Below are 18,565 nucleotides of genomic sequence, written 5' to 3' on the forward strand. Positions count from 1 at the left end.
TAACGGGACCCTCTTGAAAATGCTTTATAAAAACACGGCTGTGCCTTTTTGGAGCTGCGGTTATTACTGAAACATGAACTTGTGAAAACAAGGCAAAGCCCAAGCGATTCTTTGTATGCACTCTCTGCCCCCTTTAACACAGAGTGCGGTGATGCAGCATACAGGGATCCAATGAGGCCTCTGAGTGTGTAGGCATGGGAGGGGAGGCTGTCACTCAAAGAGTCCAGAGCACCTGAACCAGGCAACACAGAGCGATACTATATATACATACATATAGACCACTGCAGCTGAACATCCTGGAAAAGTTTCAACATAGGCAATGGGTGATTGTTAAGATGCCTAATTAAAGCACAAAGTGCTCCAACATTTTCACATGAGTGCCTATTTCTGTATCACTGATTACTGACTGAAAACTGAAATTCTCACACCAGAGGATTTCATGCAGGTAGGTATATAAAGGATATAAATGACAGATCTTGATGTGTTTTAATAATTCTGCACACTGTTGGAAATAGTGTATATACTGCTGTGTATATGGATATGCACTTGGTTGTGTTAAATTATGCTTAGCGTTTTGACCCTGTCCAGCTGAGGTTTCTCTCTAGCCCCGCCTCTGTAGATTATGGCCACGCCTTCACCGGGGGTGAGCGTGACGTAGCGGGGCGGGCTGGAAAGATGGCGGAAGTGCGTCTCTGAGGTGCAGCAAAAGAGAGCTCGCAGGTTTGCTTAAATTTTCTTCCTATGCTTTTCAAATGTGAGCTAGTGCGAACCGATAGTGGCGTGGCAGGGGGGGTCTGTGCGCCTGCGGAGCGGGACAGGGGTCTTGCACCAGCCCGTGGGGTTTGATAAGCCGGTGCCAGCCGCACGGTAGCGGGGAAAGGCCTTGTATGCTGTTATTAAGCACAGGGGGGCATCTCCGCCGGAGTTGCCCTTTTAGTTTTCCACCAATAAAAAACTCCCCAAATCTAGTTTCACAGTTTAGCAGCTCCGAGCCGAGCTGCAGTGCGCTAATATAACTAGCCCGCGTGTGTCGCAGACTTTGTCCCGTTTTGTTGAGCCCGGAATGTGAGCAGTTTGTTGTGCGTTGTTGTGTCGTGGCCAGCGGTAACGTGTTAGTGTTGTCGTAGGAAAGACTGCTAGCGCTGGCGAGACCGTTCTCTATTTTCAAAACAATGTTCTTATTTTATAACGTATCGGCTTTGTTTTTATAGGGGCTGGGGTTCATTTAAAATAAAATACTGCATATTCTACAGTCCCCAGTGCGTTCAGATCACCAGTACTCCAGCTAGCTAAAAATGAACCAGCAGTAATCAAACATTGAACTATAACCTGCACCACGTCGTGGGAATAATGTGACACACGCGCTGTACTTAACTAATTGGTTTAAATTCCTAATTATATATATAAAACTTGGGTCGTCCTGCTCAGTTTTACGTTTTCCATAAAAAGCGTGCATGTAGAAGGGTATAGCTGCGTCTGTATGTACAGTCGCTAATTTATGTTGTCATCAACCTCAATTCCAGTGTGTCAATTACCCCCCAGATGCATACAGAAAACAGCATAGCCTAAATCTACACGAAATGCAAGCATGTTTAAACACAACCCAAATGTGTATTCCAGTGACCAAGCTTACTCCAAATTAGGGATGGAAATAAGACTTGTATTGCAGAGCAGTTCCACCCATTCCAGGTTTTAATGCAAGCTTGATTGACCACAGTGTAACACACTCAGGGGTGTCATTATTAAAACCATAGTGAAACCAGGAATGGATTAAACCTCTGTACAATGGGGGGGGGGTCTTATTTCCATCCCTGCAAGTACAGGCCATAAAAAAGCAAGTCTGATCTGTTTTTATTTCCCTATAATTGGGAACAGGACATCTCAGCAGATCTTTATTGCACAAAAAAACAGCTTTTACAGCAGAGCCAAGTTGAATCGCTTACAGCATGCACTGTGCCCCCTTTTTGTTGCAGAAGTGACGAGTGTGTGATTGCGTGCGAGTGAAACGCTGTGATAGTGATAGAAACAGAGCGGGTGGAGGAGTGCAGCCTTTCCTGGGGTGAGTCTCTTCCAGCCCTCTGCCATGATGGTCCCCCGCCGGAAATCCACCAAGCCCCAGTGCGCAGGAGGAGGGCCGGCCGACGTGCAGAAGCAGGAGGAGCCCAAGGACTACATCAACAAGCTCTCCCACGAAGTGCTCTGTCACATATTTAAGTGAGTTTCCTACAGTGGAGGTTTATATTGAGATCAGATATTCAGGGTACATACTCCAGGATACAGGGTTTGCAAACTGTGTGCCATTGTTCTACATTGAACATGATCACGATTCTCACCTGTTTTACACACGTCTACAAATAGGCTAGTGTTGTGTGTTTTTGTTGTAATGAAATAGTAATTGCGCAGGGCTGCTGATTTGTGACCCTGTCCTCTCTCTCAGGTACCTGCCCCTGCTGGATATCATGTGCATGGAGTGCTTGTCTCGGAAGCTGCGGGAGGCGGTGATGCTGTACCTGCGGGTGGTGAAGGTGGTGGACCTGTGTGCCGGGCGCTGGTGGGAATACATGCCCTCAGGTAGGCTGAGCCGGGCAGGTCCTTCTCTCTATCAATCCACCGTCCGCCTGAATGCAAGCTGCAAAGACAGAAGCTGTTATATAAAAAAAGAATACATAAGTGAACAGATCTTGTTAGTTCTGCTCACACGGTTTGTGTTTGCACAGCTAGCCTGGGCACAGACAGCCAAAACAAAAGTGAGCGCTGCAAACAACCTCTTGAGGGGAGCATCAGAAAGAGAGATTTATACACAGAGGGTCTTTATATTCAGGTAATTACAGTACTCCGGGGAAATGCATTACACATGGGGATACGTCACAGTGGGCAGGCTTTTGAGTTGTTTTAAAGAATGTTTTTTGTGCAGAATTACTAAAACAAAGCCAGCTCCTCTGCCCTTCCCTCCTCCCCAGGCTTCACAGACTCCAGCTTCCTGATGCTGCTGAAGAAGATGCCAGACCTGGAGCAGCTGTACGGCCTGCACCCCCGATACCTGGAGCGGCGACGGGTTCGAGGACACGAGGCGTTCAGCATCCCCGGAGTCCTGGAGGCTCTGCAGACCTGCCCCACACTGCTGGTATGAACACACACAGCGCATACCCCCCCCCACACACACAGCGCATACCCCCCCACACACACACACAGCGCATACCCCCCCACACACACACACAGCGCATACCCCCCCCCACACACACAGCGCATACCCCCCCACACACACACACAGCGCATACCCCCCCACACACACAGCGCATACCCCCCCACACACACACACAGCGCATACCCCCCCACCACACACACAGCGCATACCCCCCCACACACACAGCGCATACCCCCCCACACACACACACAGCGCATACCCCCCACACACACACCATAAAACAGCGCATGTACCCCCCCACACCACACGCGCGCAACCCCCCCCCCCCACACAGCGCGTTTACGCATACCCCCCCCCCACACACACACACAGCGCATACCCCCACACACACACACAGCGCATACCCCCCCCACACACACACAGCGCATACCCCCCCACACACACACACAGCGCATACCCCCCCACACACACACAGCGCATACCCCCCCAAACACACAGCGCATACCCCCCCACACACACACAGCGCATACCCCCCCACACACACAGCGCATACCCCCCCACACACACACACAGCGCATACCCCCCCACACACACAGCGCATACCCCCCCACACACACACACAGCGCATACCCCCCCACACACACACACAGCGCATACCCCCCCACACACACACACAGCGCATACCCCCCCCCACACACACAGCGCATACCCCCCCACACACACACACAGCGCATACCCCCCCACACACACACAGCGCATACCCCCCCCACACACACACAGCGCATACCCCCCCACACACACACAGCGCATACCCCCCCCACACACACACAGCGCATACCCCCCCACACACACAGCGCATACCCCCCCACACACACACACAGCGCATACCCCCCCCCACACACACAGCGCATACCCCCCCCACACACACACAGCGCATACCCCCCCCACACACACACAGCGCATACCCCCCCACACACACAGCGCATACCCCCCCACACACACACACAGCGCATACCCCCCCACACACACAGCGCATACCCCCCCACACACACACACAGCGCATACCCCCCCAAACACACAGCGCATACCCCCCCACACACACACACAGCGCATACCCCCCCCCACACACACAGCGCATACCCCCCCCACACACACACAGCGCATACCCCCCCAAACACACAGCGCATACCCCCCCACACACACACACAGCGCATACCCCCCCAAACACACAGCGCATACCCCCCCACACACACACACAGCGCATACCCCCCCAAACACACAGCGCATACCCCCCCACACACACACACAGCGCATACCCCCCACAAACACACAGCGCATACCCCCCCACACACACACACAGCGCATACCCCCCCAACACACACAGCGCATACCCCCCCACACACACACACAGCGCATACCCCCCCACACACACAGCGCATACCCCCCCACACACACACACAGCGCATACCCCCCCACACACACAGCGCATACCCCCCCACACACACAGCGCATACCCCCCCACACACACACAGCGCATACCCCCCCCCACACACACAGCGCATACCCCCCCACACACACACAGCGCATACCCCCCCCACACACACACAGCGCATACCCCCCCACACACACAGCGCATACCCCCCCACACACACAGCGCATACCCCCCCACACACACACACAGCGCATACCCCCCCCACACACACAGCGCATACCCCCCCACACACACACACAGCGCATACCCCCCCACACACACAGCGCATACCCCCCCACACACACACACAGCGCATACCCCCCCCCACACACACAGCGCATACCCCCCCACACACACACACAGCGCATACCCCCCCCCACACACACAGCGCATACCCCCCCACACACACACACAGCGCATACCCCCCCACACACACACAGCGCATACCCCCCCCACACACACACAGCGCATACCCCCCCCACACACACACAGCGCATACCCCCCCACACACACACAGCGCATACCCCCCCAAACACACAGCGCATACCCCCCCCACACACACACAGCGCATACCCCCCCAAACACACAGCGCATACCCCCCCACACACACACACAGCGCATACCCCCCCAAACACACAGCGCATACCCCCCCACACACACACACAGCGCATACCCCCCCAAACACACAGCGCATACCCCCCCACACACACACAGCGCATACCCCCCCACACACACACAGCGCATACCCCCCCACACACACACACAGCGCATACCCCCCCACACACACAGCGCATACCCCCCCACACACACACACAGCGCATACCCCCCCACACACACACAGCGCATACCCCCCCCACACACACACAGCGCATACCCCCCCCACACACACACAGCGCATACCCCCCCCACACACACACAGCGCATACCCCCCCACACACACACACAGCGCATACCCCCCCACACACACACACAGCGCATACCCCCCCACACACACACAGCGCATACCCCCCCACACACACACACAGCGCATACCCCCCCCAAACACACAGCGCATACCCCCCCACACACACACACAGCGCATACCCCCCCACACACACACAGCGCATACCCCCCCACACACACACACAGCGCATACCCCCCCCCACACACACAGCGCATACCCCCCCACACACACACACAGCGCATACCCCCCCACACACACAGCGCATACCCCCCCCACACACACACAGCGCATACCCCCCCCCACACACACAGCGCATACCCCCCCCACACACACACAGCGCATACCCCCCCACACACACAGCGCATACCCCCCCACACACACAGCGCATACCCCCCCACACACACACACAGCGCATACCCCCCCACACACACACAGCGCATACCCCCCCACACACACACACAGCGCATACCCCCCCACACACACACACAGCGCATACCCCCCCACACACACACACAGCGCATACCCCCCCAAACACACAGCGCATACCCCCCCACACACACACACAGCGCATACCCCCCCACACACACACACAGCGCATACCCCCCCACACACACAGCGCATACCCCCCCACACACACACAGCGCATACCCCCCCCACACACACACAGCGCATACCCCCCCACACACACACACAGCGCATACCCCCCCACACACACACACAGCGCATACCCCCCCACACACACACACAGCGCATACCCCCCCACACACACACACAGCGCATACCCCCCCACACACACACACAGCGCATACCCCCCACACACACACACAGCGCATACCCCCCCCACACACACACAGCGCATACCCCCCCACACACACACAGCGCATACCCCCCCACACACACAGCGCATACCCCCCCACACACACACACAGCGCATACCCCCCCACACACACACAGCGCATACCCCCCCAAACACACAGCGCATACCCCCCCCCACACACACAGCGCATACCCCCCCACACACACACACAGCGCATACCCCCCCCACACACACACAGCGCATACCCCCACACACACACACACACAGCGCATACCCCCCCACACACACACAGCCCATAGCCATACACACAACGCATAGACACACACAGGCACACACACATTGCACATACACAGACAGACAGACAGACACACAGCGCATAGATAGACAGACAGAGAACATATCGCACAGACAGACACACACAGCAGAAAGACGCACAGTTTGTTTAACTAGTAGATAAATGTTTCTACAAAAAGTTATTAAAATAAATAAATAAATGTATAGCACATTTATGACTGCTTATAGCCCAGTAATGGCTTCCATTGTTTTCTAGTGCATGTGTAAGTCCCTAATGGAAGCACAGTTTTTGCACTGCATGTGTAATTGAGTGAGGGGTAAGTTGTAACGAGCTGCGTTTCCTCGGCAGGGAGTAGAGACCTCCCACTTGGAGCTGGTGGAGGCCATCTGGAACTACATGCCTCAGGTTCACGTTCTGGGAAAATTCAGGAACCGGAACGGGGCGTTCCCGATCCCGCCAGAAAACAAGCTCACCATTCCCATCGGTGCCAAGGTCCAGACTCTCCACCTCATAGGTAGGAGGCCCGCAGCAAAGCCAGGGAAGGCAGTGCTCCCACTTTCGTATTACAGCCCTTGAAATTGAGAACGCTGTCTCTTGTTGCTGATCTTCTTAAACCTTGTTGCTAAACATGCAGTAAAGAGAGTGTCTTTTTCACTGGCTGTCCAGTATGAATGCAGAGGGAATGTCTTGCACTCCCTCTGCAAATGCAGAATTGAGAGAGGCTGGCACAAGCCTGTAGCAACAGGGTCAGTGTTTGCAGTGCTGCGTAGCTGACTGGTGCTGCTGTGTATTTCCTGTGTGCTCCAGGAGTGAATGTGCCGGAGATCCCCTGCATTCCCTTGCTGAGACACCTCTATCTGAAGTGGGTCCGGCTCACCAAGCCCCAGCCCTTCAAGGACTTCCTCTGCATCAGCCTGCGCACTTTCATCATGAGGAACTGTGCAGGTGAGCCGTGCCTGAAACAAAGGTACCAGGGCTGTGTCTTCTACAGGGGGAAACAAACTAGGAGTCAGGGAGTCAGTGTGTGTATGTGTGGGTAGAGAAAAGCATATCTATAGAGGGATAGAGATAGGTTGAGTAATATATTGATCTATTATCTGTGTATATACAAGTTGTCTGATGCAGACTCACTTCACATCAGTGGATGTCTGACGATGCGCTCCTGCTCTCTCCCGCAGGCCCCACTAACTCCCTGAAGTATGTGCCCCTGGTGACGGGCCTGGCCTCGGCGAGGAACCTGGAGCAGCTGGAGCTGGTGAGGGTGCCCTTCCTGGGGGGGCTGATTCAGCACGTGGTGGAAGACAGCTGGAGATCAGGTGAGAGGGCTGCTCAGGTGCCTTCCATAGTTCATTCATTCATTGATTTACATTTTTTAAAAGCTGAAGTCATTGGTCTTGTTGTTTTTTGTTTTTTTTTGGCTAGCTCAGGGTCATGCACTAAAAAAGAGACATTTTAATATAGAATTGTTTCTCTAAATTATCAAAAAGAAATGTTTTATAGTTAAAATATGTAACCCTGAAACAGACACTTGTACTAAATGTAGAAACATAAACTTTAATAATCGTTTTTTTGAGAATCAACTGTATATGGAGAAATCCCTCTCCTGTGTATCAGTGTGTGCTCTATAAGGAAGTGCCTGTGCAATGGCTGTGACATTCTTGAAAGAGCAACAAAACCAGCAAGCATGCGTTGTTCTGCATCAAAGAGCACGGAATTACTAGCCTGATTACATCTGTGTTCTAGGAGGGTTCCGGAACCTGCACACCATTGTGTTTGGAGCCTGTAAGAATGCACTGGAAGTGGACCTGGGCTACCTCATCATTACTGCTGCCCGAAGGTGAGAGAGAGAAAGGGGTAAAACATTGACGCTGCTGGAGGTTTACTCTAGAACAGCCGTGCCTTGTGTGTGTCTTGTGCAGCGAGACATATATAAATAAGGCAGGTATGAAGTGCTGTGTTTTCCAGGCTGCACGAAGTCCGAATCCAGCCTTCCCTCACCAAAGACGGGGTGTTCTCTGCACTGAAGATGGCCGAGCTGGAGTTCCCCCAGTTTGAGACTCTGCACCTGGGATACGTTGATGAGTTTCTGTTACAGTGTAAGCGCTCACAGTTATCCAGCACAGTCAGCAAACCCATTCTTTATAAAACCTCAGCTTGGTGGGGCAGCTGCGTCAGCAAGCTATTCTGTAATTGTAACTGCGGACTGTGTAATGTTTGGTTTTAGGTTAGTGCTGTTCTGGGTCTGTGGAACCAGCCATTAATCACGATATATTTCAGTTGAGCCAGAACTTCAAGCATTGATGACGGCATTCTCCAAAATGTTTGTCGCCTTGATGTTTTTAAGTGTAGCTGACATTGACATGACTAAGTAAGGATAACCATGGCAGAGAGGGTGGGCTCCCAGTCTGTAGGGTGGCCCTGCTATTCTATATTTGGCTTTACAGTTCCCATACCAGGTCTGAACATGTTAGTTGATTGTTGATGACGGGTGATCAGCCCTAAATCTGCAGGGGCTATTATGTGTTTCTTTCTCCGTTCTCAGGTAAAATGAGCCATTCTGACCTGGTGAAGTACGGCTTGGCGGATGTGACAGAGAACCCTGGCATCATCACTGACATCGGAATGAAAGCGGTCAACGAGGTCTTCACCTCCATCAAGTACCTCGGCATCTACAACTGCCCCCACCTCCACACCCCGCACACCTGGATCACAGGTACCCCCACACACACACACACACACACACACACACACCTGGAACACAGGCACCCCCGCACACACACACACACACCTGGATCACAGGCACCCCTGCACACACACACACACACCTGGATCACAGGTACCCCCCCCCCACACACAGACAAACGCGAACACACATACACACACACACACACACACACCTTGATCACAGATACCCCTTCCGCTCCCCACATACACACACACCTGGATCACAAGTACACACACACGCAGTCTTCAGAAATCAGACTTACGGCAATCCTAAGATTGTAGCGATTGGATTAATGTAATACACTCGACTTCTTACAATGTCTGCTATGTATCCATTGTAACAAAAGCACAGGGTGCTTTATAAAACACTCTCTGATATTCTTCAACTTTGAAGGCTGCCAGTAAGTGACAAAGTACACAGGTTAGGACTGTAACCGGTGCGTTAGGCGAGAGCATCTTGTTTGAGTCGGGATGGGTATTAAGGACACTCCCTGTTCCCAGATCGCTCCCGCTGGAGCCGGCTGGTGGACCTCACCCTACTGCGCTGCCATGCCATTAAACTGGAATCCTTCAGCCAGTTCATCGAGACGCTGCCCAGCCTGGAGTTCATCTCCCTGGACCAGATGTTCAGGGAGCCGCCCAAGGTGATCTGCCCGCTCTGCCCCTTGCTCAAGGGCACAGGCTTCTGTATTAGGTTTCATCCATAACTGTTAAACTAAACAGTGCTGAATTTAGAAATACTTAAAGAAACTTCAATTCAGTGGTATTGTGCTTTTTGTTCTGTTTTTGGGAGAGACACTTGTCATTTTAAGTTTCTTTTTGTATTTCGAAATGTATTTCTGTTGGACAATAATGAAAATTTCAGTTAGCGATTATCACAAAGGTTTCCCAATAGTAAAAGCATGCAAAGAGTAATAAAGCATGGTCAAGCACAGAGGTGTAGTGAAGATATTTAAAACGTGGAAACCGTGGGTAAATGTTTAATGTACCAACCCTACTGTGTATTCTAGCCTCAGAGGCACGTGATGTCTTCTTTCCGGGTGTAATGAGTTGCACTGGTTCTCTCTGCATTTCTGGGTGTAATGAGTTGTGCTGGTTCTCTCTGTAGGGCTGTGCCCGCGTGGGTCTGAGTGCCGGCACAGGGATCGGAGTCTCCTCAGCTCTCGTCAGCAACCAGAACTCCAACAACGACAACGACAACAACAATAACAACCATCAGAACAACAATGGCAACATCGCGCCACCCGGGAACGACGAGGCGAGAGAGGAGGGGGGCGCCCCCGAGCAGCAGCTCCACGCCGAGGGTACGGCGCGGGTCCTGAGCCCCCAAGCACTTCAGTCCTCCTTCTAGCTACTTTTTTTTTTTTTAAACTAGAAATCGATTTTTCATTAAAGACAGTGTGCAGCCATGTTCCCTTTTGCAAACGACCTCAAAGAACACAGTGGCAACAATTCCTGCCACCCGGGGAACACCGAAGGCCCAGTTTTTGCTGGTCAGAAGATGTGGGTGTGTGTGTGTGTGTGTGTGTGTGTGTGTGTGTGTCAGTCAGCGTCATGCTTGAAATAGTCCCCCTCACGCTCTCTCTCCCCCTCCTCCTGCTGCACTCTTTCCAGAGCTCAATGGCATGGAGGAAGCCGTGCAGGAGAACATGGAAGCCGAGGCAGGGGTTGCAGCAGGCAGTCCACAGGACTCCCCGGGACCCACACCGGCTGTCAAACCCGTGGAGGTGGACGAGGAACAAGCAGGTATGACATTTTTGATTATACAACAGCAAGGATTGTCCCCTCGTAGCCAGAGCTCAAGCAGCAGTTTATCAAATGAATGGGCAGAGTTATGCAATGCCCTGTCCACCTTTAAATCCAGGCTTAAAACATATGTGTGTGTGTGTTTGTTATTAGCTAGCAGTCTAGTGCTTCAGTAGTTTGTTAGTGTGTAAAGCACAGTAAGCACACTCACTCAGTTCCAAAGCTGTGTGTCTCCTTCAGGGCCCAGCGGAGTGCAGCCCGCAGTGAAGAAGCTGCCTATAGTGATGCCTGATTCAGACAGCGAAGACGAGGACGACGGAGAGAGGACGGCCGGCACTAATGAGGGGGCAACTCCGGGATACGCTGAGGAGCCAGGGAAACGCAGCAGTGAGTTTTCATAACAGCAGCACACACACAGATCCGAAAGCGCAGCAGTGACTCCAGTCCTGGTCTTTGTTCCAACCCTGTTCTAAATTCTTTACTTGACTCAGATAAACCTACATCCAAACCCTGAAGTAGTCACTGTCACTGTTAAACCTGGAGTGGAGTGGCCCTCCTGGACACCCCTGCTGTAGAGCCAAGTTATTGTGTCACACTGAAATGGCACAATGCCCCCCTTTTCTCCCTAGGTAAAGGGAAGACCCCCCTGCGGCGACGAGGGGCCCCCATTCCGGAGCAGTGTTGTGAGAAGGGTTGCCAGGTGACCAGCGAGCAGATCAAGGCCGATATGAAGGCTGCTGTCGAGACCCCTGAGCGGGGAGGCAGGGGGGCGAGCTCGAACGCGGGTCGCACTGGGGACGGGAGATGCACGTGCTCCATGCGCTGGAGGGACGCCTCTGCAGCTAGTCGAGTGCAGCCGGGGGCGGGAGGCAGTAACGAGGGAGCGGTGCGCTGCACTTGCAGCAGGACTCGGCCCACTGCAGAGGGCAGGACTCGAGCCGAGGCAAGTGAGCCTCCCAGCAGCACGGCCAGAGAGCAGGGGACAGGCCCTGGAACACTGCCCGGGGGGACAGGGCGTGGGCAGGGGGGTGGGGCCAATGAGACCCCTCCCAGGACTCAAGGTGGCCCAGTGCCGCAGAGCAGCAGTAGGACTAGTGGGCACTGCTCTGAGGAAGGGGCAGGGGGCAGGGGACAGGACAGGAGGTTGAGAGATGGGTACCCACACCGACCCGTCACCAGAGCCAGAAGCAGGCTGTCACTCGTGCCTCTGGTCTCCGAGACAGGTAGAGTTCATTAGTACATCTGTAATGCTGCTGTATGTTAACCAACCGACCGCATGGCATCACATTTTACTTACTAGAGTGCCTGGATGCAGTGTGGAAGGCAGTGTGTTTTAGCTCAGTGTGAGAGTGCTGGGCTGCAGTGTGGAAGGCAGTGTAATTGAGTAGCTCAGCGGTGAGAGTGCTGGGCTGCAGTGTGGAAGGCAGTGTAATTGAGTAGCTCAGCGGTGAGAGTGCTGGGCTGCAGTGTGTTTCAGCAGCTCAGTGTTTGGAGTGTGGAAGGTAGTGTGTTTGAGTGGCTCAATGTTTAACTTTTCCAAAGTTGTTATATTCCTCCAAACTTTTAAACACCAAAGTTTGAACTCTTCCCTCACAGAGCTCTCCAAACCAAAGCCGCGGGCCGCTGTGAAACGGAAACGAACCTCGGACAAATCCACAAGCACCAGCGACCCCGTCACCGAGGACGACCATGTGCAGGTACTAGAGCGGCAGCCCACACTGACAGAATACAAAGCGATTGAAGATGCAAAAGAACTGAGACTACTGTAGGCTACAAGCTACACAGCGCTAGCCAGGATGTTGTTATGAACCTCACAATGGAAATCCCATAGTGCACTTGGATCAGCGCTGTTTAAAAGAAGACATTCTAGCATTGAGTATCGTATTGTCCAGCCCCATTTTGTTGAATCAGAAGCAAACCCTGGAACTGGTGTATTAAGTTTAGCAGTATTGCTGTTGGCCACTGGGTGGCAGTGCATCAGCAGTATGCTCTGCTAAGTTCTGTGTCTCTGTGCTTTGCAGGTGCTGACTCTAAAATCCAAAAACCTGGTGGGGATCACGTTAACAAACTGTGGGATAACGGACTTAGTGTTGAAAGACTGCCCCAAAATGATGTTCGTTCACGGTAAGGTGGGCATGCCTGTCTTGTGCAGCGTTTTTCCGTTTCTGTGTTTTCTTGGCCTGATCTCTTCTCCCCCTTCCCAGCTACCAGGTGCCGCGTGCTGAAGCACCTGAAGGTAGAGAACGCGCCGATTGTGAACCGCTTCGATTACGCACAGTGCAAAAAGCTGAACATGGATCAGGTGCTGGACCAGATACTGCGCATGCCTCCCGAAAGGAACCGCATCATCTACCTGCGCCCCATGCAGCAGGTGGGGTTCAGACGAGCTAGCGAGCTCAGATGCATCGTGCTCCCCTCTCCCCAGGCGTTCTGCTCAGCCTCCTGGCTCTTACCTCTTGCTGGTGTTCTCTGCAGGTGGACACGCTAGCCCTGGAGAAGAAGATCTTCTGCGGACCCTATCCCTACCACATCTGCATCATCCACGAGTTCAGCAACCCCCCCAACGTGAGGAACAAGGTGCGCATCCGCAGCTGGATGGACACCATCGCCAACATCAACCAGTGAGTCCTGTGAGGGGCGAGGCAGCACAGGGGAGCCTGCAGCAGGGGCTTGTGGCTGCTACTGTTCACATAGATAGATAGGTGCTGCCGTCTATTCTATTTTATTATAATGGATTGTATTCTATAATGCGTGCTTTACAAATGCAAGAGCTTCAATGGACATGCACACTAATAAGTATAGTGAATAATGAAGAGCATGCCGCACATTTAAAATCTTGCGGTTACTGTGGTTTCCCTTGGGTTTCCCCTAATTTAGTTTTTTGTAAAAATACCAAAAATTAAAAATCCCAACTTTACAGAGATTTTAGGGTTTGTCGTATTTGATTAGTACAAATTTAAAATGTATTTGCCAAAAAATTTTTTGAACACAGATTTTAGTAAACTGTGAAATTATTTTAATTCATTTATTCAAGCATAATACTTTTCGTTAAAAAAAATAATAATACTAACGACAGGCATCAGGGCTCGTGTTTAACAGTGAACTCTGGCTTTGACGTGTGTGTGTGTGTGTGTGTGTGTGTGTGTGTGTGTGTGTGTTTTTTTCAGCCGGCCAGGAGATGGCAGTGTGTTCACAGCAGTTTTCTGAGATGTCCACCACGTAGACTGGTGTGTGCTCTCTGTTACCATTGTTAAGCACTTTTGGCATTAAAAGCAATGGTGAAACTCAGTGCTCTAATAGTGCACTGCTGTCACCTTGTCATAGAATGGATGAACTTGTTAGTGACCCCGCCTCGCATTTGACATGCTCTTGACTTCAGTCGGGGACGGGTTTAAAGATTTCTCTCTGGGGGTATTGTCTAGCTGTCTCTGCTTTGCTGCTTTGACCTGCTCCAGAGCTGCCCTTGCTGCGGCCTCTGTTTCATTCCTGTCCTTTTCTCTTTGCTCTTCACAGAGAGCTGATCAAGTATGAGTTTTTTCCAGAAGCCTCCCGGACTGAGGAGGATGTAAAGAGGCACCCACACTACCCCTGGGGGCGGGACATCTACACTCTGGAGGGTGAGTGACAGCCTGCTTTCCAATCAGATTCCAGGCCCTTCACGTGCAGTCCCTGGACTGGTTAATGCTGGCTGTGCAGTTACACAATTAACAAGTAAAAATCTGCACCATGGGCTCGGTCTATAGAAACAGTTGCTCCTGACTTCAGCCTCTCCACATTCATTTCTAGTGAAAAACTAGAAGAAACTAAATCAAGCAGAAAACAACCAGAAGGGCGTTCACCCAAAACAATTCTCAAACTTCACTACTACTTCTAGCTATTGTTGTTTTTAAACCTATAAATAAACTGAGTTTCCTTTAAAGACAATGTGCAGCCAAGTTCCCTTTCTTTTTTTTTTTTCTGGGTAAAGAGGTGCCCAGTTTTTGCCAGGTTAGATGTGTGGGCCAGACAGTGTCAGGTTTGAACCCCCCACCCTCTCTCTCTCTTTGTCTCTCACCCCCCTCCCTCTCTGTCTGCAGGTCTAGTGGACAGCGCCCCGTACTCTATGATCACAGACTTCCCGTGGCTCCGATCACTCCGCTCGGCCGAGCCCAACAGCTACGCGCGCTACGACTTCGAGGATGACGAGAGCAGTGAGTCTGCTAATACCCGGGGCCAGTCTGCAGGCTTGCTGAGAGAGCTGCAGGGTGGAAGGCAGTGGGTTTGAGTGGCTCAGTAGTTAGAGAAAGCGCTGGGCTGCAGCGTGGAAGGCAGTGGGTTTGAGTGGCTCAGTGGTTAGAGAAAGCGCTGGGCTGCAGCGTGGAAGGCAGTGGGTTTGAGTGGCTCAGTGGTTAGAGAAAGCGCTGGGCTGCAGTGTGGAAGGCAGTGGGTTTGAGTGGCTCAGTGGTTAGAGAAAGCGCTGGGCTGCAGTGTGGAAGGCAGTGGGTTTGAGTAGCTCAGTGGTTAGAGAAAGTGCTGGGCTGCAGTGTGGAAGGCAGTGGGTTTGAGTGGCTCAGTGGTTAGAGAAAGCGCTGGGCTGCAGCGTGGAAGGCAGTGGGTTTGAGTGGCTCAGTGGTTAGAGAAAGCGCTGGGCTGCAGTGTGGAAGGCAGTGGGTTTGAGTGGCTCAGTGGTTAGAGAAAGCGCTGGGCTGCAGTGTGGAAGGCAGTGGGTTTGAGTGGCTCAGTGGTTAGAGAAAGCGCTGGGCTGCAGCGTGGAAGGCAGTGGGTTTAGGTGGCTCAGTGGTTAGAGAAAGCGCTGGGCTGCAGCGTGGAAGGCAGTGGGTTTGAGTGGCTAGAAATGTAGTAATTTAGTGCCCTGTGGAGGCACTAAATGCATCCCTCTTTCTCCTAACCCCTCTCGCCCTCTCTTTCCCCACTGCAGCCACCATCTACGCCCCGCGGCGGAAGGGCCAGCTGTCTGCAGATATCTGCATGGAGACGATCGGGGAGGAGATCTCAGAGCTGCGGCAGAGCAGGCGGGGCGTGTTCCAGAGAGTGGTGGCCATCTTCATCCACTACTGCGACGTGCGGGGCGAGCCGGTGGAGGATGATTACATATAGCCAGCTGCAGGAGCCTCCGAGAGAGGGGTGGAGATTAACGGAGGACACCACCCCCCTTCCCAGTCAGTGGAGCATCTCTACAAAGCTAAACAAAGGGAACACACACACACACACACACACACCAGTATTTAATGCAGCCCTTCACAGTCACACCTGCACATGGTTCAACCGCCTTGCTGAGGTACTTTTCCATCTACAGCAGTGGTGTGCCCAAATCTGCCTTCCTTTTCACCCCCTGGTAAAAGTGGTTTGTGCCTGCGTGCTTTTTGAATGAAGCGTGCCCTACGGAGGCATTGGCCTTGTTGCGTTGTTTAGGAAACCGCGCGCGTGTGTGTGTGCGTGCTCAGTGGCTCTGCTGAAGAGGACGGGATTGGGCTGCACAGTGAATGCACCGCTGTTGTAGATGGAAACTTGTGGAGCAGCGCGCTTTCCTAAGAGCAGGGGACTAGCCATAGAGCAGGAGGCCAATACAGTGCTGCCGTGGGATGTCTGAATGCGAGAGTGACAACATGTTGTTGTTTTCTTGCTTCTTACCTCTGGTGCTCACAGATCGAATCAAGCTTGCGAGAAACACTCAGTTCCCGCGCTAGGAGCACTCGAGCCTCAGACCTGCCAGTGTCTCTGCTTGTTGTGATGATTTACTGTCCAGCTGCGTGTTTCATTGGGGTTTAAAGTTGCATGGGTTTTTTTTTTTTTTTTTTTGTTTTACTGTTTTTCATGTCCCTTTTCTTTTCAGACAGGAATGGGATGTCAGACCTCTCCTTTAAGCCCCAGTCCTAGCCCTGTAAAGTCCTTCACTCGAATGCTTGTCCCAGTGACCCCTAGATTTCACTGTAGAAACCAGTAAGAGCACTGCCTAGCACTGGGTCCAGGGTCCAGGTTGACATCCCCTTCCAGCCTGGAAACGAAGGGCATGTCCGAGTGGAGAGAGAGTAACAAATGATGTGTGTGAATCGCAGCACAAAAAACATCACAATAGTCAAGGCACTAATGAATGATGATAATACAAATGAAAAAGTCATTAACCTGTCATTTCTGTGCTGCTTGCTCATAAGCATCTAACTACGCCTGGGTATGTCTCCTCCCCTCCAGCCCCCAGTCACAACCAGGCTGCTGGGACACAGCACCGTTCTCCCCCCACTGTCGACTTCAGCTCACTTATATACAGATATGCATTATGAATAGCCGCTGGGATTTTGTATTATTTTTTTGCTCTCTTACGTTTTATAAGAGAAAATTCATAAACGATTTGAGTTGTTATTGATGAAAGGGAGAAGAAAATGAATGCATGAGGAAATGCATCTTGATTGTACTCGTTAGCCTGGCTTGCGAGCAGATAACTCTTGTTAGTATTTTTCTAGTAGAGACGAGAGTTTACCTTCAGCCTCTGAGATCACTCCTCATTTCTGTGCCTTTTTCTCTTTCAAACTGGAAAGTTTTGGTTTTTTTTTTTCACCTAGCTCTTGGGAAAGAAGTCATGCCCAGAAGGTGATTTTTCCAGTTTATAATGGGGAAGTAACCTTCATCATGATGGTGAGGACGTGCCCAGGGTGACCTGGGACATTATTGAGGTCCAGCTGCATTTGCTGGTAATTAACCACACGCTCCTGTTTGGATCATCTGAGCGCATCGAGAGAGACCTGCTGAAAGGGTCATTGGTCTCTATAGAGACTTTTCAGAAGAAGCGACCACGGACACGCGGACTCACACGCTAAAAGAGAGCTTTCTGTACACTTGCAGCCCAGCAAACTGCTCAAGATCTATTCAGAGACCACTTGTCTGTCACCAGAATGCACAACGGCCCCGCAAGGCCACAGTCGAGCAGAACTGACCCGTATCAGGTACTGACTTGGGGGGAGTGTGTGCTCGGAACTCCTGGTGTCTCTGCCCCTCCCAGCTGTGAAACGGGGGAAGGGCAGTCCAGGGAAAAGGAAGAGGGGCTCCTGGAAATATCTTCCAGTTAACAATGAAATAAATGATAATGCTACATATCTGCAGGCCCCGGTTCAGAGGACAGCTCATTCTGGTGATGGTTCCACGCAGGACACAGACGAGGCTTGCAGACTGTGAAGAATTGCTCTATTGCACAGTGAGGTTTCTTGTTTCGATGGGGAGTTTCATTGAGACTTTTGAGACCGTGTTTTACTGAGTTTCTGTAGAGAAGCAAATAGGAATTACTTTCTGTTTTCTGTTTAGTTTTTTTTCCTGTTTGTTTTGTTAGGTTTTTTTTTTTTTTTTACACAAAATCGAGAAACAAAGTGTTTGTTTGGAGCGACTGTTTAATACGATGTGATGCACGGATATTTCTAAAAATAAAACATATTTAT

At 51.9% G+C, this 18,565-nt stretch overlaps 1 protein-coding gene across 4 annotated transcripts; it reads left to right on the top strand.

The window, feature by feature from the left end:
• Window positions 1-637: 637 nt before the first annotated feature.
• On the top strand, window positions 638-18,565 carry LOC121297253 (F-box only protein 38-like). 4 transcript variants are annotated; one of them, XM_041223439.1, is made up of 22 exons: window positions 638-720; window positions 1,974-2,214; window positions 2,438-2,571; window positions 2,961-3,124; window positions 7,020-7,185; window positions 7,479-7,616; window positions 7,850-7,987; window positions 8,415-8,508; window positions 8,622-8,767; window positions 9,214-9,384; window positions 9,897-10,039; window positions 10,504-10,699; window positions 11,010-11,141; window positions 11,382-11,528; window positions 11,771-12,364; window positions 12,738-12,838; window positions 13,163-13,265; window positions 13,346-13,512; window positions 13,617-13,762; window positions 14,655-14,758; window positions 15,218-15,331; window positions 16,060-18,565. In XM_041223439.1, exons 2-22 carry the CDS (start codon window positions 2,084-2,086, stop codon window positions 16,236-16,238), a joined length of 3,408 nt encoding a protein of 1,135 aa, XP_041079373.1. In that variant the 5' UTR covers window positions 638-720; window positions 1,974-2,083; the 3' UTR covers window positions 16,239-18,565. The 4 variants fall into 4 exon arrangements, with proteins under 4 accessions (XP_041079373.1, XP_041079374.1, XP_041079376.1 ...); XM_041223440.1 differs by having other exon boundaries at window positions 8,637-8,767; XM_041223442.1 differs by lacking the exon at window positions 11,771-12,364 and having other exon boundaries at window positions 16,060-18,564.

The sequence above is a fragment of the Polyodon spathula genome, chromosome 22 (genome assembly GCF_017654505.1).
Source record: "Polyodon spathula isolate WHYD16114869_AA chromosome 22, ASM1765450v1, whole genome shotgun sequence".
NCBI lineage: Eukaryota > Metazoa > Chordata > Actinopteri > Acipenseriformes > Polyodontidae > Polyodon > Polyodon spathula.